We start from the raw sequence: 20,108 nt of genomic DNA, 5'->3' as shown, positions 1-20,108 counted from the left end.
AAAGAGTGACACCTACAATCACAAAGAGTCACACCTACAGTTCCACCAACACTACTTGCAGCAGGACCCTGGTTCTCCCAGCAACTCTAACCCTTGTTCTGGAGAGTCAGTCCAGCTATTTGCACCCTGAAGCCTGGGAATGGAAGAATAATGTCCAGGCCCAGCCTTGCTTGGATTCTAGATTTTAAACTATATAATTGCTGTCCAAAAACCCTGCCTGGTTCGAACAGAATTGCAACAGCACATTTATATATGACAATCGCTTGAGAGTTCTATCAATCTGTACTCATCAGAAAATACCTTGTTTGTTTTGTTTTTTAGTTGCTAAATGATCCAAGGATATCACTGAGCTGTTTCTTAAAGTATAGGTGACACTCTCAACAATATGACAGAGCAGCCTTCTCTGTACACCCTGTCATTCATTATTAGTAGTTGTCCATTCTTCCAAAGCAGTTTACATTCACAGTTTGTGATTTTACTGAAGCAAACTCGGAGTTCCTTGCTCAAGGGTCTCATTGTCCCACCCAGGGGTTGAATCTACTATTGTCTCAAATACAAAGCCATAAGTACTACTCCACTGCTGCCTTCCCATCTTGTAAAATGTTCAGGATATCCCTTATGCAAATAACCTAAATTTTATATTTGTTACACGACTGACTAAAATGTTATTTTATTGCTCTTTTGCAATTCTATGAATTGTATATGCCATTTCATTTCTTTATAATTATTTAACAAGATCTTTGCATATTGTTATATCACAGCATGTGCAATTTAAACATTCTGTTTTGAAAATTGCAATCATTTTGTGAGATCTCTGTTAAAACTAACCTCATATTACAGTAAAATGTCCTTGGAAACATTAGCTGCCAAATAAACTAAAGATAAAATAAGATCTGATAAAGGTAAAAATTAACTATTTTATTTGATATTTGTTTACAAAATATACATCAAGAGACCGTCAAAAATAAAAAAAATTAAAACTGCAAGGCGTGATGTTATAATTATGAACAAAACTACTACAAATGTTTCACCTATTTTGGATGTGTTCAGTATATACAATAAATGCAAGAAATTTCAGAATACTCAAATACCAGGTTGCTCCACATGCTGTGAGATTATAGCTATAACGTGTTGCGGATTTGACTCCTCAAGAAGCTCAAGATATCTGTGGAAACACAGTCTCGAACCACTCTGCCAGCAGCAGATCAGTAGTAGTTCTGCTGGGTTCTTGTGGCTTGTGTTATATACTGGTGGTGATTTTTCATTTGTTAATCACAGCTCAGAAATCATTGATCTTCACTGAACTGATAGATTAGCCATGTCGCTGTTACCTTGATGTACCAGACGCAGGGATACAAGCAGTCATGCCTCTTATGAACTCAATCACATCACCCCTTTCTCCCACAACATGGAACACCAAGGAAAAGGCTTAGTCTGCTGCTACTTTATATTTATTCCTCAGGAATTGTTAGACACTATGTGCTGGGATTTACTCAATAATTAGTCATTCCTATGGATTATAATCTGTAGTATTTTGATAGCGTAGTGTATATTCTGTTTTTAGACATTTCAGTAGTTTTAGTATTAAATAAAAAAATCGAATTGCCACATTTGTCTATTTTTAGCAACACAAAAAACAGTTGTGATGTCCAGTTATGTTACATCCAGTAGAGTCCTTGTGCTAAAAACACAGTGAAGAGGGATTTATGCTGCAAAGAAGCCAACACTTTCAGGCAAAAATATTTTCTCTATCTGGATAAATTCAGTATACTGTATATAAATTCAATATATAAACATTTCCTTCAAAATGTATAATGTGCAGATAAATCAAGAACCAACAAAGCATATGTCTTCCACTTTGTTTTCCAAACTGTTTAAAAGACATCTCTTTCTGAGACTGCCCACATATCACGAAGAGGACATAATATAATGCAAACTAGGTAGGTAACAGCAGACTGGTGTTGACAGAATACATTATTTTCACTTTTTTCATTTTCTCAAGGCTTTTTTTCTAAACACTCCTGAGAAGAGTTCAGCACTTTAACCACATGTAAAGTAGTGCTCACCCTTTGTATGCCCCTTAGAGAGTCTGATTCATAGACCATTCAACCGAAAAACAAAATACAACAGGAAATAAAGAATAATTTTATTTATATGCACAGAAGTGCAGAACATAAGTTTCTGATTTGCTTTATTCTCTCATAATGTATCAAGATTTGCTTTTCAAACGCTACTTCTAGTTTACATTTTGCATAACAATATACAGGTTTAAGGCTTCAGTAAAATCTCTTACCTTTCATTTGCATAACATTCTCATTACCGCTCTGTCATTTTTCAACACCTTTTTGTTTCCCAGGCTTAATTTTCAGATGGGCTTGCCTGCCACAACAGGGCAGGACTGAGTACAAACAGTTGGCTTCCTGTACCCTACACATTTCCTGTCTTATAGATATTACGAGGTCACTCGGGAATCACTCTCTTCTTCTTTGAGAGGTCAGTTAGGGCCCTAATAGTTCGAGCACAGGAAGATGGCTTAAGAGGAGAAAACCAACTGTTTATTCACACACTGACTCTGTTGTTCACAGGCATGTGAAGATGACTATAAGGTTTTAAAGATCTGTTAGAGGCAGCAGTTGAGACTAAATTTTGTTTTCTTCCTACAGACAGTGCATAAGGCGGTGTGAAACCTTCTTCACAAAATGCTGCTGAAAAAGACTTGATCTTTCATTCATCTATGGAGCCACATCTGAGTGATTAATGTTCAGACTGCCTGTGTCCACATTGTACTTCCACATTAATCCCTTTACACAAAAGAGTTATACAAAGCAAGATGAAAAGCCATTAAAAGTTCTCAAGCTCAAAAAAGGGACATACATTATTGTATCATGAATGCCTAATTACATAAGCCCTTCCTTAGGAAAATCATAACCATGAAGGCCTTGAGGATAGTTACAGAAGTGTGACAAAGTGTAGAACAGTGCAGGTCCTTGAGCAGCTGTTGCCTTTAACCTCCAGGTACGTATTAGCTTCTAACAACCAGGAAAGGTAAGGGTGAAGAGTAGAGAGGTGCAATAAATGTCCTACTTTTTCAACGTTTACATTTGTAGAATTCAAAACACATCCTTGAGAAGGAGATGAAAAAACCCAAAGCCCAGGCTTAGCTAGACAGTCCATGGATAGCCTATAGAAAAAAGAAGAAGAATTAGGTACAAAAACAAGGAATCTGCTGAATTTTCTGTATGAAGTGCTTGATGTGCCACATGTCAGGCAGGGCAGTACTGTTGCAGAACCAAACTGCTTACAGTATGTGTGGCATTCTTGCAAGTGAGGAATAAATCAAATAAAACCAATAATAATTGGCACATACCATAAATGACTCTACAAACACATTTATTTGCTTAATTAATCTAATGATAATGTCTATTCTAATGCTACTTCATATCTCAGCTTCAAAAGTTCAAATCCATCAACAAAATGATACAGTATATTAGGTTTGTCTGTGTTCCTTAAGTGATATTACTTGTATATATATGATATTTGTACAATTTGGGGGTTAACAGACTACTAGAGTGATGTTACATTCTCAGCTTTGGGAGCCCTGTTCTGGGTCCTGGACTGTACACATCTGCAGATTCTGTATTTGACATTGGAGAAGGTCACTGCTCTACATTGAGAGTGGAATCTTTCCGACCACAGTGACATGAGCAGAAGTAAGATATATGATTCACACAATATCACTGGTTTATTAAAACATGGAACAAATGTAAAGCTTTGATATGTTTTTTCAGAATAACTTATTCCATAAAGTCAAAACCTGTCAAACAGTGGTCCACTAGCCTTCTGAAGTTTCATACACACTATTTGAATTTAACAAATTATCCAATTAATGGGTCAGAACAACATCATTTCCAGTCTGTAGAAATGTTTGGATTCTGTCTGGTAGCAAAAGTTAGAAATGTTTAATTTTAATAAGTGAATGAAGGCAAGCATCTACTAAATGGTGCACTGAACATATTTCTAGTATTTGAAGATTACCTTTGATGTATTACATCTCTTTTGTTTTATAAAGCATATTTTCAGTGCATACTAGGATAAAAGTCAATGTTTCTGATAAATACTTTTAATTTAAATGAAAGAAAAGAGTACACAAGGCAATGATCTGTCTGACTTACCCTTCTTTGATTGTCATAGGTTTCTTCTGTTTCATCATCAGTGAAGGTCAGAGGCTCTTTGGAATCCTGCATCAAAGAGATCTATAGAAAAAAGTGGATTATATGTAATTATATATTTTTTCAGTTATACTGTATATACACTTTCATATATAAAAGTAGTCCTGTAACATGCAGTGTTTCCTCAATGCCATTTATTTTCTACGTACAACATATATTCTTACCTTTTCAAAGATTGGATCTTGAATAGCGCCATTTATAGTTTGCATCTTAATAAAGAGGACTGCGTCATGCACAGATATAAACATAATGTCTTTCTTCACCACGTCATCAAAAAAGCCACAGAATTCCATTTTTTGAGCAATTTCATCTAACAATAGAAGATATTTTGCATTATTCACAAATATGATGCAAACAGCATTGTAATACCAGATATCTATGATTTTCAAATTAAAATAATGATATAGTATTAAACAAATGACAGCTGTATCATTGTATGTATTCTGCAGCAGTCTGCAAACTCTGCTTTTCAGAGTCAAGTATTTGAAATGATTTTGCAGTTTTTGTTTAATAGACTAATATAATACAAATGAAAAATCCCTCAGGTAGATTAACATTTATTTAAACATTCACTATAAATTACAATATTGATATCATACCATCATATCCAGCGATATAGACATTCACACCTATTTTCTGGAATTCTTTAATGACCTGTTAGGGCATGAAAAATAATTAGGAATCTTTATCATGAACGGTTTTATACAGGTAGCCATTTAAACTCTTAAGCATATAATTGCTTTGGGGGTTTAGCACAATGTTTTGATGATTGGCAAAACACTGTGCTAAACCCCCAAAGCAATTATATGTGCAATACTTTGAAATGAGAGGCTATCTGCCATAATAACAGCAATCAGAAAACTATAACATCTCTACTTTGGAAGCAGTAGCATTACTGTGAATTAATAGGATTTTTCTGTTTGGAAAGGTCTTTGGATCTGAAAAAGTGCAGAACGGATTTACGCACCAACTTTAAGGACTTCACAGATACGACGTCAAGAAAGGATGCCGCAGAAAGGTCCAGGATGAGACTGTGGAAGCTGACTTTAGGCACTGCCACCTTCACAGGCAGGTCAGAATCCCAGTCCACTCGTATCTCCACCTCTGTGGTGGGAATACCGCTCTCCTCCATCTCCTCCAGCTCCTTCTCTGTCTCAAAGCCCTCGTTATCAATCCCCATGGTAGACACCACACCGTTCTAGCCAGAGAGAGCAGGACATCCACTTCAATTACAAGCCACAAAACAAGGCTTGTTGACAGAGAGTGCAAGGGCTGTCATAGTTCTGTACAGAAGACAAAATCATCTTCAAAACTAGAGCCGTTTACTACTTGATTCTTGTTTTGAAAAATTTGTGGTGAGTTTTGCTACAAAAATAGTGTACGGTATTTAAAACTACACTAAAAAGAAATATACAGTACTTAGAATCACGGATGTTCTTTTTAGGTTTAGCCATGTTGTCGCAAATTTTCCAAAAGCCTTCTTGAGATTCAATGAAAATGTTAAGCAAACAGTCCCCCTAGTGGATAGAAATGTTATTGAAGTTAAAACTGCAGGTGCTGGGAACATTATGAACACAAACCTTTCCCTACAGATTCCTCCTATTGTGGGTCATGGAGGAACTGGAGCCTATCCCGGCAAACAACAGGCACAAGGCAGGGTACCCCCTGGATAGGACACCAGTCCATCGCAGGGCAGACAGACGCACACACTCATACCTAGGGCCAATTTTCCAAGAAATCAACTAACCTACCAGTATGTTTTTGCATTATGGGAGGAAACCCATGCAAATACAAGGAGAAGAAGCAAACACCATGCAGATAGCACCCCAGGTCCAGAACTGAACCTAAGGCCCCAACTTCCTGAAAAATCCTTCCAGAACTTGTGCTGAAAAACTCTGTTTTAGTAAAAACAGACTTGCCTCTTACACAAAATACTGTAGCTCAAGTCAGACAGGAGGTAACATGTTGACTTGGTAGAATCAGAATTATTAAGGAATCGCATATAATATTTACCTCCCAAAAACATTAGGAAATGAAAATACATATACCACAAAGTAAAGAATTACAGAAACATTCAAATAAAACATGTAACCCAATACTTTACTTTATTATTTGTTATGATGTTCCCAGCATCAGAAACATACACACACAAATCTTACCTTTGTAGCTCTTAACCTTCCTTTCTTAATGAGCTTCTGGATCATCCTCAGTGCCTTCGTCCTCTTCTTCAACACTCGGGCAGCATCAACACCAACCTGAATCACAAATTTAGTTTAAAATGCTGTGGATTTCACACAAAATTGACATTCTCAAGATTAGTGCTTCTGATGAAATCAACTTACTACTGCCTTCAAGCGGTCTTTAAAGTAGTCAATGTTAGCGAAGTAAATTGGTGAATTGCATTTGAAGATTTTGATTCCAGGTATTTCTGCAACCTGGTAAAAAAAAAAACATAATATGTACAGTACAGTATTTGATTAGGCACTGGAACATCAACAGGAATCGTGTTAATCAGGTTTTGAAAAACTCTGTTCTATCTAATTGAACCTTTTCAATGAATTTTTGTGACACAGAAAGACTACTCCACGCAGAATAGGAACCTAGAAAGTCTGTTTTAAAGGGAGTTCTTTTCTTTGAAAAGAAAATAATTTATAACAAAAAATATGCATATTCAATGTTATATACACAAGTTAGTGGAAGTGAAGGGTGTTTTCTGTCTGTGAAAAGGAATGTGTGTCTTACGTGCTTGTAGTCTTTGATATTCTTGTAGATATCTGTCCCTGGAAAGTTCCCCAGAGCAGAACAGGTGGGGCTGAGACCGAAGAGAAGAGGTCATTAGTGGCTGAGAAATACTTGAACACTCATAAACAGGGGAATGAAGTAAACATTACCTAATGTTATTGCTTTACTGAACATTGCTGAACATTATTACTTGAGAATTATAAAATAACAATAGCAAACCAATCATACTGGATGCTTTCCATTAGGAGACACTCCCCTTTTATAGTCCTGAGCAATCCACGAACCCTGAAATATCAGTGTGACTGTATATTTCCATGCCACCACCAGGGGTTTTATGTATATGCAGAGAGCCTATAACATCAACCAGCACAGGTCTAAATGATATTTCACTCCTCCCCAAATCCACTGTCAAAAAGACTCAGATCTGTAAGTATTTCAGGGTTATTTATTCAATAGTAATAAGAACAGCAACAAACAGCTTTATATAGCACTTTAATCACAAAGGATCCCATTGTGGTTTAAATATAAGGAGAGGACCCACGTCATCCACCACTGAGCTGTAGCCCTTACCTGAATGATGCCTGGCAGCTAGTTTGCACAAGCAAAAATCCTGCACAAATATCAGGTGAATGGCTTCACCAGCTGAATTGAGATTTAACTTTGGGGAGGCCAGATTGTGCAGGCTCAAAGTGGAATTTAACCATGACACCAAGGTTAACACCAATACTCTTACAAACACTGCTATGGTATCTTTAATGTCCAAGTAGTCAGGACATGTTACTTACAACTGAGTTCTGTACACTACCGTGACCAACTCAAACACAAGACCTGCCAGCAGCCCAAGGTCAAGTCCCAGGATTATGGATCCAATGCAGGTGAAAACCCAGATTATCTGAAAAAATATACATTTAAGAGGTTCATGATGTCTTCTCAGAATAATAAAATTAAAAGCATTTGAGAAGAATATTTCAATATATTCTATTTTACACACTGTTTTGAAGTTTAATCTCTAAATGCACAGGACTGTAGATTCAAATAAACAGCTGCAGCTCAGGTACTAACTACTGAACAGGACTTCACTACCCACAATCCTCCTGCATTACCGAATTGTCTTTTCCCTTAAGGAGCATTAGTCAGAGGTGGTTGAGGTTATTGTAGCTGTGAGCTAACGAAAATGCTCAGTTCAGAGCTGTTTAGCTCAGGCATACCCTACTGGGTGAGAGGAAATTAATCTGAGCAAATTGTCCTTTTATAGTCCGTGGTCAACTAAGACCAAATAGGTTGCATCTTGTAACTAACGAATAATCAATTATGCCTTCCTAGACTAGAAAAGCATAATTAGTGTAGACTAGTGTTCTGTGTTCCCTGCATGCTATTCACACAGATAATCCCTGACACAGACAGCTAGAATTCCCTCTTGGAGACTCTTTAATATAATGGGAAGAATTTAAAGATTCTGTAAAAGGACCCCTAAATATAATGGTACAGTATATTGGCCTAAATCACAATGCACATCAACAAAGGCAATAAAACCAGGCCATCTGGTCCATTATTAGAACTGTTGCTCTTTCCTATGTGTCACTTCTAAATTCTGAAGAGGCAAAGAACTCTTAATTACTTCTCCATGAAAAAAGTGAACTTCAATTACTTTGAATGGAACTTATGTCAGCCTGACATATTTTCCCAAGCAGAAAGGATAAAACGGTTGTTGAAATCTTACAGAGTCTATTTTGTTCTGCCTCCACAGACGAGGAACATCCAAAACTTGCATGAACATTCCTTTTAGGTTAGCAATGACGATGGCAGCCAAGACAGACTGCAAAAGAGAATTCGGTCTGAAGGTTATGAGCAGATCCTTGGTTCAACACAAAACATTTCAACCTACTGAAGTAAATTTCTATTACATGGTTTAAGAGGTTAACCTGATGTGAAAAGAAGCAATTACACCTACCTTTTGAAGAGGTTCCAGCAGGCTGCCCAGTGCAAATATAACAATCATTACTATTGCAGCTGAGATTATGCCAGCAATCTGATGGAAAAAGCAAAGCTCAAGTCAATCTAAGATCTGATGGAAAAAATGGCAGCCTTTTCAATGGTGATTTTTTAATCTGGTACTTTTACAGATATCAAGGCATTGCACACTCCATTAATTCAAGCCCTTACTGAGAAAATGTTCTTCGTTCATTCACTTTACAAAATTATTTTTCTTTTTAAAAAACATACTTTTACTTTTCTAAATTTGCCTTTGGTTTGCTACCATATGCAATTTGTGTAAGACTTTAAAACTGACTTTAATCATATTACTTATTTTGAGTGACAAGTAAGATTTCTTTAAGTTATAATAATTTCACTGCTATTTGATCATCTCTTATCTTGACTTTCTCCTGAAAATATCTAACACGACAGAATGTCACAAAAAGTGACAATCCTTATCGCCACAGACTGTCAGCCATATTAGAAACAGTTCCCTGTAGGCTCTTCTCCCACAGAAAAATGCAGAGCCACAGATGTGCTTCCTGCTACATTGCAAGAAATACTCCGGAATTGGAGAGTAATTGTTCTCCAAAATAAGAAATCAAAATCCAGAATTCTTGCACCTGTGAGAATCAGAGCTGCAACTTATCCAACTAGGGGAAGGGGCAGAAAACTCAATAGTGCTGGCACAGCCTGAGTGAGCTCTCTTAAATAATATGTTGTTCTTATTTAAATTGTTTTTAACTGTTTACTAATTGTTATCACTTTGGTAACTCTGTAATTTATTAGTCATACCAATACATTGATATGGTAGGTTATTTGGCTTCAGGGAAAATTGCTCCTGGTGTGACTGTGTGTTTGTGTCTGTGTGTGCCCTGTGAGGACTGCTGTCCCATCCAGGATCTATCCTGCCTTGCGCCCTTTGCTTGCCCAGAAAGACTATGGCACCCCTTGGACCCTGTACTTGATAAAGGGCTAAAAAAATGATGGATGGATTTGTATTCTGCCCTGAGTTGAAACTAAATGCTTGCCATACCTGTGTCTTTCCACCAGTGCTCTCCTGAACAGCTGTGCGTGACAATGCAGTGGTGGCAATGAACCCAGAGAAAGCTCCCGTGAAGATATTGCAGATTCCAAACGTAAGGAGCTCCTGGGAAATAAGATGTTGTTGGCCTTCATGTGCACAAAGAATTACATTGGCTAGGACTGCTCAACATCAGAGCTTCAATTAGATTAGGGGGTGCAATACACATTTAAAATGCACCCAGGTAAAGGGGCTCTAAAAACATACAACTCCAGGAATGATTTACTCACTTCTTCCACAAATCAAGTGATCAAAATTTGTAGTGTCAAATGATGGGATTGCTGTAGAATTCTGTAGAATGTTTCTGATTACATAGTGACTGTATTTGAATAGCATTAATCCCTCTTTACAGCCTTTAGAAATACTATTTATAAAAATAAACACTATTTATACATGACTATAAAGAGACAGTGCCTCACAAAGAAATATTTCCTCCACCCTTTATGTTAAAGTAAATCTAAACAAAGAAATCCAGCACTTCAGCATCTTGGTCAATCTGCACATTCCTTTTGTTCTGCTTTTATTTTTATTTTATCAGAATATGGGAGTTTAGTGAGTTAAAAAAAGAGTTAGAACCAAGGCTGGCTGACAGGGAGAATTGCACATAAAACTGTAACAACATATAACAACTGTTTTAAGTATTGCCCAGAGTACATTAAATGTAGTAAATGCCCTCATAAATACATGTATGTATATAACATGGTACATACACACTGCTTTCTCAGGGTTTGTTTCTCTATGAAGGATTACACTAATTGAACAATCTGCATTATGAACACATAAATAATATCTTCTAAAAGGATTTAGTGGGAGAATCTGATTGAGAGGGCACAATCACGGTACTAACCTGATTTCCATCTATGGCGTAGTCATGCTTTGTAGCGTACACTTTACCTACAGAAACAGCCACAGCATACGCAACCACAGCCGTGGAGAAACTGGAGCTCACAATGCTCGAGAACAACGTCACATCAGGGTTCTGAGGGGGCAGAAATCTAATACATACATACAACTGTTAGAATAATTCAAATTCATCTACGTTGCATTTGATAAGAAGAAAGATTGCTACTGTACCTCCTACACTAAACTTTAGCCAAAAAGAACAACATAACTCTGTGCAGACTGCTCCTATGACAAAAGCTGGAATTCTGCGTACCCTCTAGGGATGTTCTGTACAATGTTGGCATTATACTTTGCCTTCAAGTTTACTCCATACGAAATGCCTGTTGCTATGATAGTCTGTAAGAGAAAACAACAACAGACAGCAGTTATCTTGTCACTAGCATTGGGAAGGTGATTCGGTAGGACAAATGGAAACATTGTGAATTGTAGGAAAGAGAGAATAGAGCACTATTTTAATCATCAGGTAAACATCCATTAAAAAGTGTGAAATGTAAAAATAATGAACGTTTTTCTCATAAATGTCAAAACCATTATCTTCATTATGGACAGTAAAGCAATGTGTTAGCATTCTCATTCTGATGAACTGTGCAATTCCTGTAGGTTTTTATACATATACTAAATATTAAACTGAAAAATGTCTTACAAGTTTTCTAAAGATGCTACAAATAATACATTCTATTCAAAAGCAACAAATCTGTAGAAATTTACAGGCCATCTATAGGTTATTTTCATAAGTGAAAACCACAGAATTGTAACATTCAAAACAACCAAAATTACTGCAGCTCATTTAGATGGTGCGAATTTAAAATCCTAATAAAAACTTACTATATTGTCCAAGATTTGCTTTGTAGGCAGGTTAATGACATAACACAATACACTATCATTTAATATAACATGAATCCATTAACATTTATGATAAGAAAGAAAAAAACATATTTTGTGAGAATAAAAGATGACATAGTTCTACTGCACTTGAATCTACCGTATGTAGTCTAAATTGACACCCAGATGGAAAGAGTTTAGACTCACTTTGTAAGGAGTAATAATTTTGCTGGCTACTTTCACCATCCTGTCTGTTTTTATTGCATGTGTTTAGGTTTTCAAACCAGGCTACCACAGTGAATGTTTGGACAGATTCAATGAAGGTTTTATAGATTAAAGTCTTGAAATGTTGCTATTTAAGCCAAATATACATAATGTTGAACGCCTGATTCAAACTATGATGCTTTGTTGCTGAATCTGTTTGTAGATCTGTTGTGTAGCTGTAAGTATAGAAATGAAGAAGCACCAGTAATTAAGAACATAACCTTTACTGAAAAATGTGGCTATTACATTCCTTTTTCTATCATTCTACTTCTTCTGTGAATAATGTATGTTTGGATGTTTCCAATAACTGAAATAACGAGTAACAAGAAAGTACTCACCACTATCACTTCAATGGGAATAGGTACTGGGATCTTATGCTGGTATTTAGCATTGATTTCCTTGACCACCATTACAATAAGAATTGTTAACAACCCAGCAATCAGGTCTGCAATGTTGGTTTGCCGAATGTTTTTAAATATGTCAATGATTGGCTAAAGAAGAAGAAAGAAAAAAAACAGTGATCTTTTTAATACTTTGCCAAAGTTGGTTTAGTTTAAGACTAATGTTTGTTCATCCATCCATTTTACTATGGATTGGTACAGCGTGATGGGGAACCAGAGCAATTGGCGTAAAGCATGGTACACTCTGTACAGGATGCCAGTCCATTGCAGGGCACCTACTGACACATTCATGCAAGGGAGAAATTTCCCAAACCAGTTAACTACCAGTACATCTTTGGACTGTGGCTGAATACTGGACCAATGAGAGGAAACCCATGCAAACACGGGGAGAACACATACTGTATACTCAAAACAGATAGTACCCCAGGACCACTGTGCCACCGTGTCGTCTCTGACTTAAGTTTGAAATGTACTTAATTTATGCAGAGTTAAGAAAGTGTTTTCAGGTGTTTTAAAATATAGCTTAGAAAAGATGCTGTTTTTCAAATGATTATTCCATTTAAATCAAGAGTCACATCTAAAGGACAGCAACAGGGCAACATAAGAATGCGAGAACACTCTGAACTGTGGAACTGACATTCCCCAGATATTTGTAGGAAAAAATACTCACGTATATAATAGATAAAACTCCGTTGTAATTTCCTGTTGGTACAGCAAGGATTATTTTCACTTGAGAGACAAACACTTGGAATGCAGCTGCAGTGGTAAATCCTCCAACCAAAGGATCAGAGAGATACCGGACTATAAAGCCAATCTGCAACACTCCCATGCCCAGCTGTAAAACAAAATGATCACTACAGAGTTTAAACTGTACAGCATGCACGAATGACAGTAGCATGACTGACAGAGCCGTAATGTTAAACTTCGCTCACTAAGCTCACAATGTTAAACTTCGCCTCAAAATGTGTTGCTTTAAAATAATTAAAAGTGCCATTATTCTGTCATGCCAGGAATTTGTAAAGCTGCACTGCTCTAGTATAATGCATAATACTACCAAATTCCTAAATTTCTGGTGGTGATACTTGTTTTAAATATAAACTTATATGTGTGGGGTCTGGGTCTTTGCAATCTGACTGAGGAATTCAACTTTACTGCTGTAAATACAGCAGTGATCACTGCAAATGGTAATCTGTGAAACAGATCACAATGTTCCTAATATCTGTAGAAACACTAATTAATAGATGAGTATTTTCTTCACTGGGTTTACCTGGAAAAATCCAATGAGATAGGTCATTGCTATAGCCACAACTACTCTTTGTGCGTCCCGGGCGTTTGTATCAATTATAGCTGTTCCATTGCCAGTTGTCCCATTAATGGTCTTTATGAAGTCGGAATCAGGAGTCATACTTAGAACCACTGATCCTACCATCAGAGAGGTCACTGGAAAGGGGCCTGTTGAGAAGCAAACAGAGGTGCAGACCATAGTGAAAATGAAACACTCCCACACACAGTATCACGTGTGAAACTAAGTATCATGTGGTCCAGCTACTGTACATTTCATTCTTGTCTTCCTGATTGGGAAGTATGCGCTAAGCTATACAGAATATGGGAAATTGTCACAATATTTCTGACTTGTAATAAAAAGTTCTTCTATAAGTTGGTTTTTAAAAAAACTGAACATGGTTGGAATTTCTGTGCAACATTTTAATGAAGCGGTATGTCAAAACACATTACATGTTCAAGCTTACCTACAGAAATGTGTTTTGAGGTTCCCAGAATGAAATAGGGTAAAATGGGGAAAAAGGCTGCATACAGACCATATCTGGGAGGGACTGAAACCAGCAGTGCAAAAGCCAGCCCTGTACGACAAAACAGGAAGGAAAAAAACTCATTAAGTCTAAGTCCTGTTATACATTACAACAGAGGTTTGCATACCCCAAAAATCTTTTTTTCTTTTCAGTCACACACCGCAAGAGGCACATCCTGAGTTGTGATATAGAAAGTAAAGGGGCTTTTAGGACTGATGATTCCAGGGAAACAGAGCCGGAACTCTACGATAGAAGACCCCCACTGCCTAGTTTTGAATAAAGCTCTCTGAATCTGTAAACGGTCCAAGTGGAGGTCTGTGATGGCAGCCCATCTGACAGAGTCTGACAGAGAAGCATGTAATGCTTTGCAAATCATCAAGAAAAGCTGAAAAGCCACATGACAAGAGACAGAAAACCAATACAGCTGACAGATATAATTTTCATTTTAGTGTATTGTACATGTAATTATAAACTATTAAGAAGGTTTAATGTAGGACACAATAAAAGCATGAAACAATATTTTTATGACGTTGTTGAGATGACTTCTTGATTATATTGATTAAATTAATAATAATTAATTATAATAATTGCTTACACTTATATAGTGCTTTTCTGGACACTCCACTCAAAGCGCTTTACAGGTAATGGGGACTCCCCTCCACCACCTGGATGATGCGACGGCAGCCATAGTGCGCCAGAATGCTTACCACACATCAGCTATCAGTGGGGAGGAGAGCAGAGTAATGAAGCCAATTCATAGATGGGGATTATTAGGAGGCCATGATTGGAAAAGGCGAATGGGAAATTTGGCCAGGATGCCGGGGTTACACCCCTACTCTTTTCGAGAAACGCCCTGGGATTTCTAATTACCACAGAGAGTCAGGACCTCGGTTTTACGTCTCATCCGAAGGACTGCGCCTGTTTACAGTATAGTGTCCCCGTCACTATACTGGGGCATTAGGACCCACATGGACCGCAGGGTGAGCGACCCCTGCTGGCCTCACTAACACCTCTTCCAGCAGCAACCTTAGTTTTTCCCAGGAGGTCTCCCATCCAGTTACTGACCAGGCTCACACCTGCTTAGCTTCAGTGAATTACCAGTTGTGAGTTGCAGAGTAATATGGCTGCTGGCATTTTCCAAAGAGTCTTAATATGTTGTTCAAATTGCAATCCTGTATCCATTAAAAGCCCACAATTTCTGACAATTTCTCATTTCAGCAAAGAATTGAAAACAGAGAATTGGAGGCAACTTCTTTACACAAAGGGTTGGGAGGAGTCTGAGACTGGAGCCAGTGGGAGTCACAACCGATACCACGATTTCTTTCAAGAGGCAGCAGCGTGAGATCCTCAGATCACTTTGCTACTCTGCAGGGTGATTCAAAAGCCTCCTCCAGCAACATCTTGAAAGAAACTGGGGTATCAGCTTCAATGTCATGGCTGGATGCCTTGTTCCAGACTCCTGTAACATTCAGAACATCCAGAAACACACCACACTACTCTGTATATACTGAAGCACTTGCACTTAAAAGGTGAGATGACATGAGAATGTGGCAGACCCTCGAACTCCATGTGCAGTTCTGAATTCAGAAGACTCTCTTGTTAGTTGTGTGCCTCAATGTGTCAAAACTCAAAAAGAAATAAAAGAAGGATAAATTGACAGAGCTTAACCTCCCTTGTATGAACATGGAAGTTCAGGCCCTCCGTGTTACATTGTCAGCTGCTCCTCGAGAACTGCGTTTGCAGACCTTTATCATTTACTTGGTTAACAAACAGTCACATTTTAAAGATTTCTGGCCTTCTGAACAATCTTGAAAGTCTGCCCATTGTTCCATATCAGTTTAAGTAGTTCTCCAAAAACAACCAATGGTAGCACTATTAAAAATCTCTTAAATATTTTTATAATTCTCTATCAGCACTAATGAAATAATTCAAGACTTAGACACAATATTTTGGAATTAGAAGACATAAAAAGTCAAAGCCAAAGAGAGAAAATCTGTGACCTGTCTTTTTCCAAGTCCAATTCTAGACATTAGGAGTATGTACAGTATATCTCTATAATAATTTCAAATTGAAACATCCTACAATCGATTTACTAAAGCATACAGTGAATGATGGATTAAAATCAATAAGATATCTAGTGAATATACTATACAACAACACTGCCAGCAAACATAAAGCAGACAATGAAGCAAAATGTGGCATGTATTTGTCTTTGATTTTACAAGACCTACATGTCCCTTTGACCTTCTTTGATTTTACAAGACCTACATGTCCCTTTTCCCTTTGAACTATTGTTGCTTTAGTATCGGTGAGTGAATGAACTTATCCTTGCCCAAATCATAACTTTATACCTTCTCTTTGGAAAACTGCTGTGCGCATGCTGTTGCGCATGCCCCACATGTCCCTGTTGGATGATACTTACCCTGTAAAGTACACACAAGTCCAGTACTGACTCCTGAGATAATGTCACTGGACAGCCACTCCTTTACTCTGTAGTTAGGCAACCAGTCCAGAATGGGGAACATACTCTTGACCACACTTAGGGCCCTTTTGCTTGAGCAGCTTCAAGATAAACAACAGGACGTGTTCAGTAGAAAAAAATGTTATTGGTTGAATTCTGTGTAAAATGTCTCCTATGTTCTTAGCTTTTTCATAGGCTGCATATCATATTGCATGGATTTAGTGTTGTCCCTGCTGAAAATATTAGGCTATTCCCCTAAATCTAGGCACAGGAACAATTCTCAAAGTTGACTGTGAGGGCCTGTAAAATGGAAGGACATGTGGTACAAAGATGAAATGTACAGTAGGTAACAGAACCTTTCTATTAAGAAAATTCCTTTCTTTCCTATGTGATAAGCCTTTGATAATTTGTTCAATCCGCTTCTGCCATGAGATTTTAAAATAAATTAAAAAGAGAGCAGAAAACATATAAAAAGTATAGGTTATTAGGTGGAGTCTAGCTCATTTTATCAAAGCATGACAGTTGGCTACACATCCAAAGCAGGAAAGTGATGTGGCAAAATAGTACTCTGAAAAAAGACTTGTGAAGGTGCCTTTTCTCTCTTCTCTTACTCTCTGAAACTGTGAGAAGCACAAAGACAAATAAAAAGAATCCAGACTACAACTTACACCAATAAGAGTGTGTGAAAGGGTGTTGCAATCTCCCAACCAAGAAAAGACTTACGTGCATGACTTTTGAAGTTTGTCTCGGAAAGTCTTAGGCACTCTGGCTTTAGTTTCATTGTCTTCTTCAAAAGTAGGTTTAGAGTAAATTGGCCGTACGACAAAGTAATTATGTTCAGGAGAACGATCCATTATCTCTTTTCTAAGGAAACAACAGATAAAATTAAACATACATGTTTAATAAACATACAGTTTAATACTGATTTATATTACACAGAAATTTCAAAATAAAGTATGATTTTATTATTATTTGGTTCGAATAAGAAAACCTTGGTGTACAGTACTATCAGTGCACGTTGGTAGTGTTTAAATTTTTGACACTGCAATTTTCCCTGAAGTAAAATATACAAACTATAGAAGTGATATTAAAAATTGGTTTAGCCTCATACAATGTATGTGAAATGATTTAAACATTTAATTTAAAGTTAAAACAAGGACAAATTAAATTAAAAAATTTCAACAAACCAATTTAGAATTTATAATATTTTTATTTTTAATAATGCTATATGCAGTTAAATGATAATTATGTACTATTAAATGTGATCATTTATTTTATTTTATTATTTTATAATCTGGAAAACTATTGCTTGAGCATTTGACAAATATCTGCAAAATCATTAGAATAATGAAGCTTGTGTTATAATATTAATTTGCATACTGTTCTCAAATTCAGATAATGTAAGTAGATCGGTTAATTATTGGTTATAATTGTATTGCTTTTTTGTTTTACCATACTTTATAGTGAGTATATATTTTCAAAATCCTTTTTTTCTCATTTTAAACATTTAATATACAGAAAAAGATAAAGGTCCTAGAAAACCTCATCAAAATATCTAAGATACAGTTTCTCACTGACTACCATAAACTCTCAACTGTCCAACAGAGAAACACAGGCTTAAAGAACTTACCACTATTTCAGATGAGCTGTTTGAAAACAGGATTGTGTTGTGTGATTATCTCGTATTCTGAAAATGAACAAAATGCATTCTACTTTCACCTCCAACTCTGAGTCGATCAGGAACTCTTGGTCATGTGCTTTTCTGCAGTTTTATAACTAGAAAGTTATAGGTGTTTTTTTAAACAGGATCAGTAGTAAAGGTGCTTGATAATGTCACTAAAGGTCTTTATTGCTTGCCAAGAAACGCGGCTTGATCCTTTACTTTAATTAAAAATGTAAATGCATGAAGAATCGACACACATTTTGACAGTGTGGTATTCTCTAATCCTACCATTGTCATATGATTAGTTAGTACTATAATACATTCATTTTATTTTAAACAAAATAAGTCAATTTCAATTTAAAATATATTAAATTATACTCTATATTTCACTAGATAAGATGTCTCTCATACCCCTCCCCTTAAAATATTTTAAAAATAGTTTTTAAATGTTCACGTAACTTGTCTCACACAATAACCATAACAGCATTTTGATTAACCCACAAATGAATAATGAATTACCTTAGCTTATTGGTATCCCTCTTTTAGAAAGAAAAATCCAAACTGTTGAATTTTGCCTTTGGTTTTGCTGTTTATATAGGTTTCAGCAATCACTCTGTTGTTATTATACAAGGAAAATGAGAACTAACTGGCACAAGCTTGAACAAGATTTGTTTCAAATGTCATCCCTCCCCCTTTATCTAATCTGTACTGATTTGCAGTTACTTTTTTCATTCAATAAGGGGGACTTTATTTAGCCACATAGTTGTCAGTTTTGTTCTTTTGCAAACAAATTTTGTTCCAGATTGCAGGGTCACACAATGTCTTTGCGAATAGTGAAAAAAAACAGAACAATCCTTCATGAATCATTTACAGTATTTTCCTTTTTAATATTTACTTAGAAAATATTTAATTCTAACCTTCAAAGGCTTTCTAAGGCTGGTGTAATTATTCAGTGGACACTGAATACAGAACATGATCTATTTTTCAGTTTTAGAAAAATCTTTTTTTTAATCAAACCTAAAGAGAAAAATCTTTCACTGCCGGTGAAATTTCCCCAGATTTTACTTTCTTCACACTATTGAATGGCATGTAGTTAAGCCCATTTAGAGAAACTAACACATTGCCATATGTTTTATGCATTCTATTATCAGATCTATTAAAGTATCAGTATAGATGCTTTTACATGGAAAAACTTAACTCATCAAAACACATCGACAGACCTTAAGCCTGTTGTTCCTAACCCTATGCCTTAAGCAATTCTGTATATCTAAGCCCTAAACTAAATGACAGTTATTGAACTTCCATCCATCTGATTTCTAACTGCCTCATCCAATTCAGGGTCGCTAGGGAGCCAGAGCCATTCAGAAAGCAACGGACGCAAGACGGGTTACAACCTGGGCAGAATGCCAGTGCATCGCAGGGTATACACAACACAGAAATACCCACACTTCCCAGAAGCCAATTAACCTGCAGTAGGACTGTGGAAGGAAACCAGAGCACCCAGAGGAAATCCATGCGAACAGGGAGAGAACATACAAACTCCACACAGACAGCACCCCAGGTCCAGAACTGAACCCAGAGCCCCAGCGCTGCAAGGTAGCAAGGCTAACCACTGTGCACCTGTATTGCCTCATTTTTGCCTTAAAACAGAGGTCAAGTATCATTGCTGCTCATAAATCCCCATCAGAATCAGTTATGTCAATTACTGTCTCTGTATTTTTATGTCCCTGTGTGCTGGTGTGTGCACCCTTTAAAAC

At 36.8% G+C, this 20,108-nt stretch overlaps 1 protein-coding gene across 1 annotated transcript; it reads right to left on the bottom strand.

Moving 5' to 3' along the window:
- Positions 1–2,122: 2,122 nt before the first annotated feature.
- Positions 2,123–18,937, bottom strand: LOC148829680 (pendrin-like). Its single transcript, XM_088924384.1, has 22 exons — positions 18,871–18,937; positions 18,319–18,375; positions 17,412–17,552; positions 16,650–16,789; positions 14,168–14,278; positions 13,687–13,871; positions 13,090–13,254; positions 12,357–12,509; positions 11,186–11,268; positions 10,877–11,024; positions 9,982–10,095; positions 8,923–9,000; positions 8,692–8,787; positions 7,757–7,863; positions 6,972–7,041; positions 6,572–6,664; positions 6,389–6,484; positions 5,197–5,427; positions 4,829–4,883; positions 4,394–4,539; positions 4,173–4,253; positions 2,123–3,181 (listed from the first exon to the last, which is right to left on the bottom strand). The coding sequence occupies exons 3-22, from the start codon at positions 17,540–17,542 to the stop codon at positions 3,158–3,160; spliced, it is 2,307 nt and encodes a 768-aa protein (XP_088780510.1). The 5' UTR covers positions 17,543–17,552; positions 18,319–18,375; positions 18,871–18,937; the 3' UTR covers positions 2,123–3,157.
- Positions 18,938–20,108: the final 1,171 nt, after the last annotated feature.

The sequence above is a fragment of the Atractosteus spatula genome, chromosome 8 (genome assembly GCF_055471065.1).
Source record: "Atractosteus spatula isolate fAtrSpa1 chromosome 8, fAtrSpa1.hap1, whole genome shotgun sequence".
NCBI lineage: Eukaryota > Metazoa > Chordata > Actinopteri > Semionotiformes > Lepisosteidae > Atractosteus > Atractosteus spatula.
This window is presented reverse-complemented; position numbering and strand designations above follow the sequence as displayed.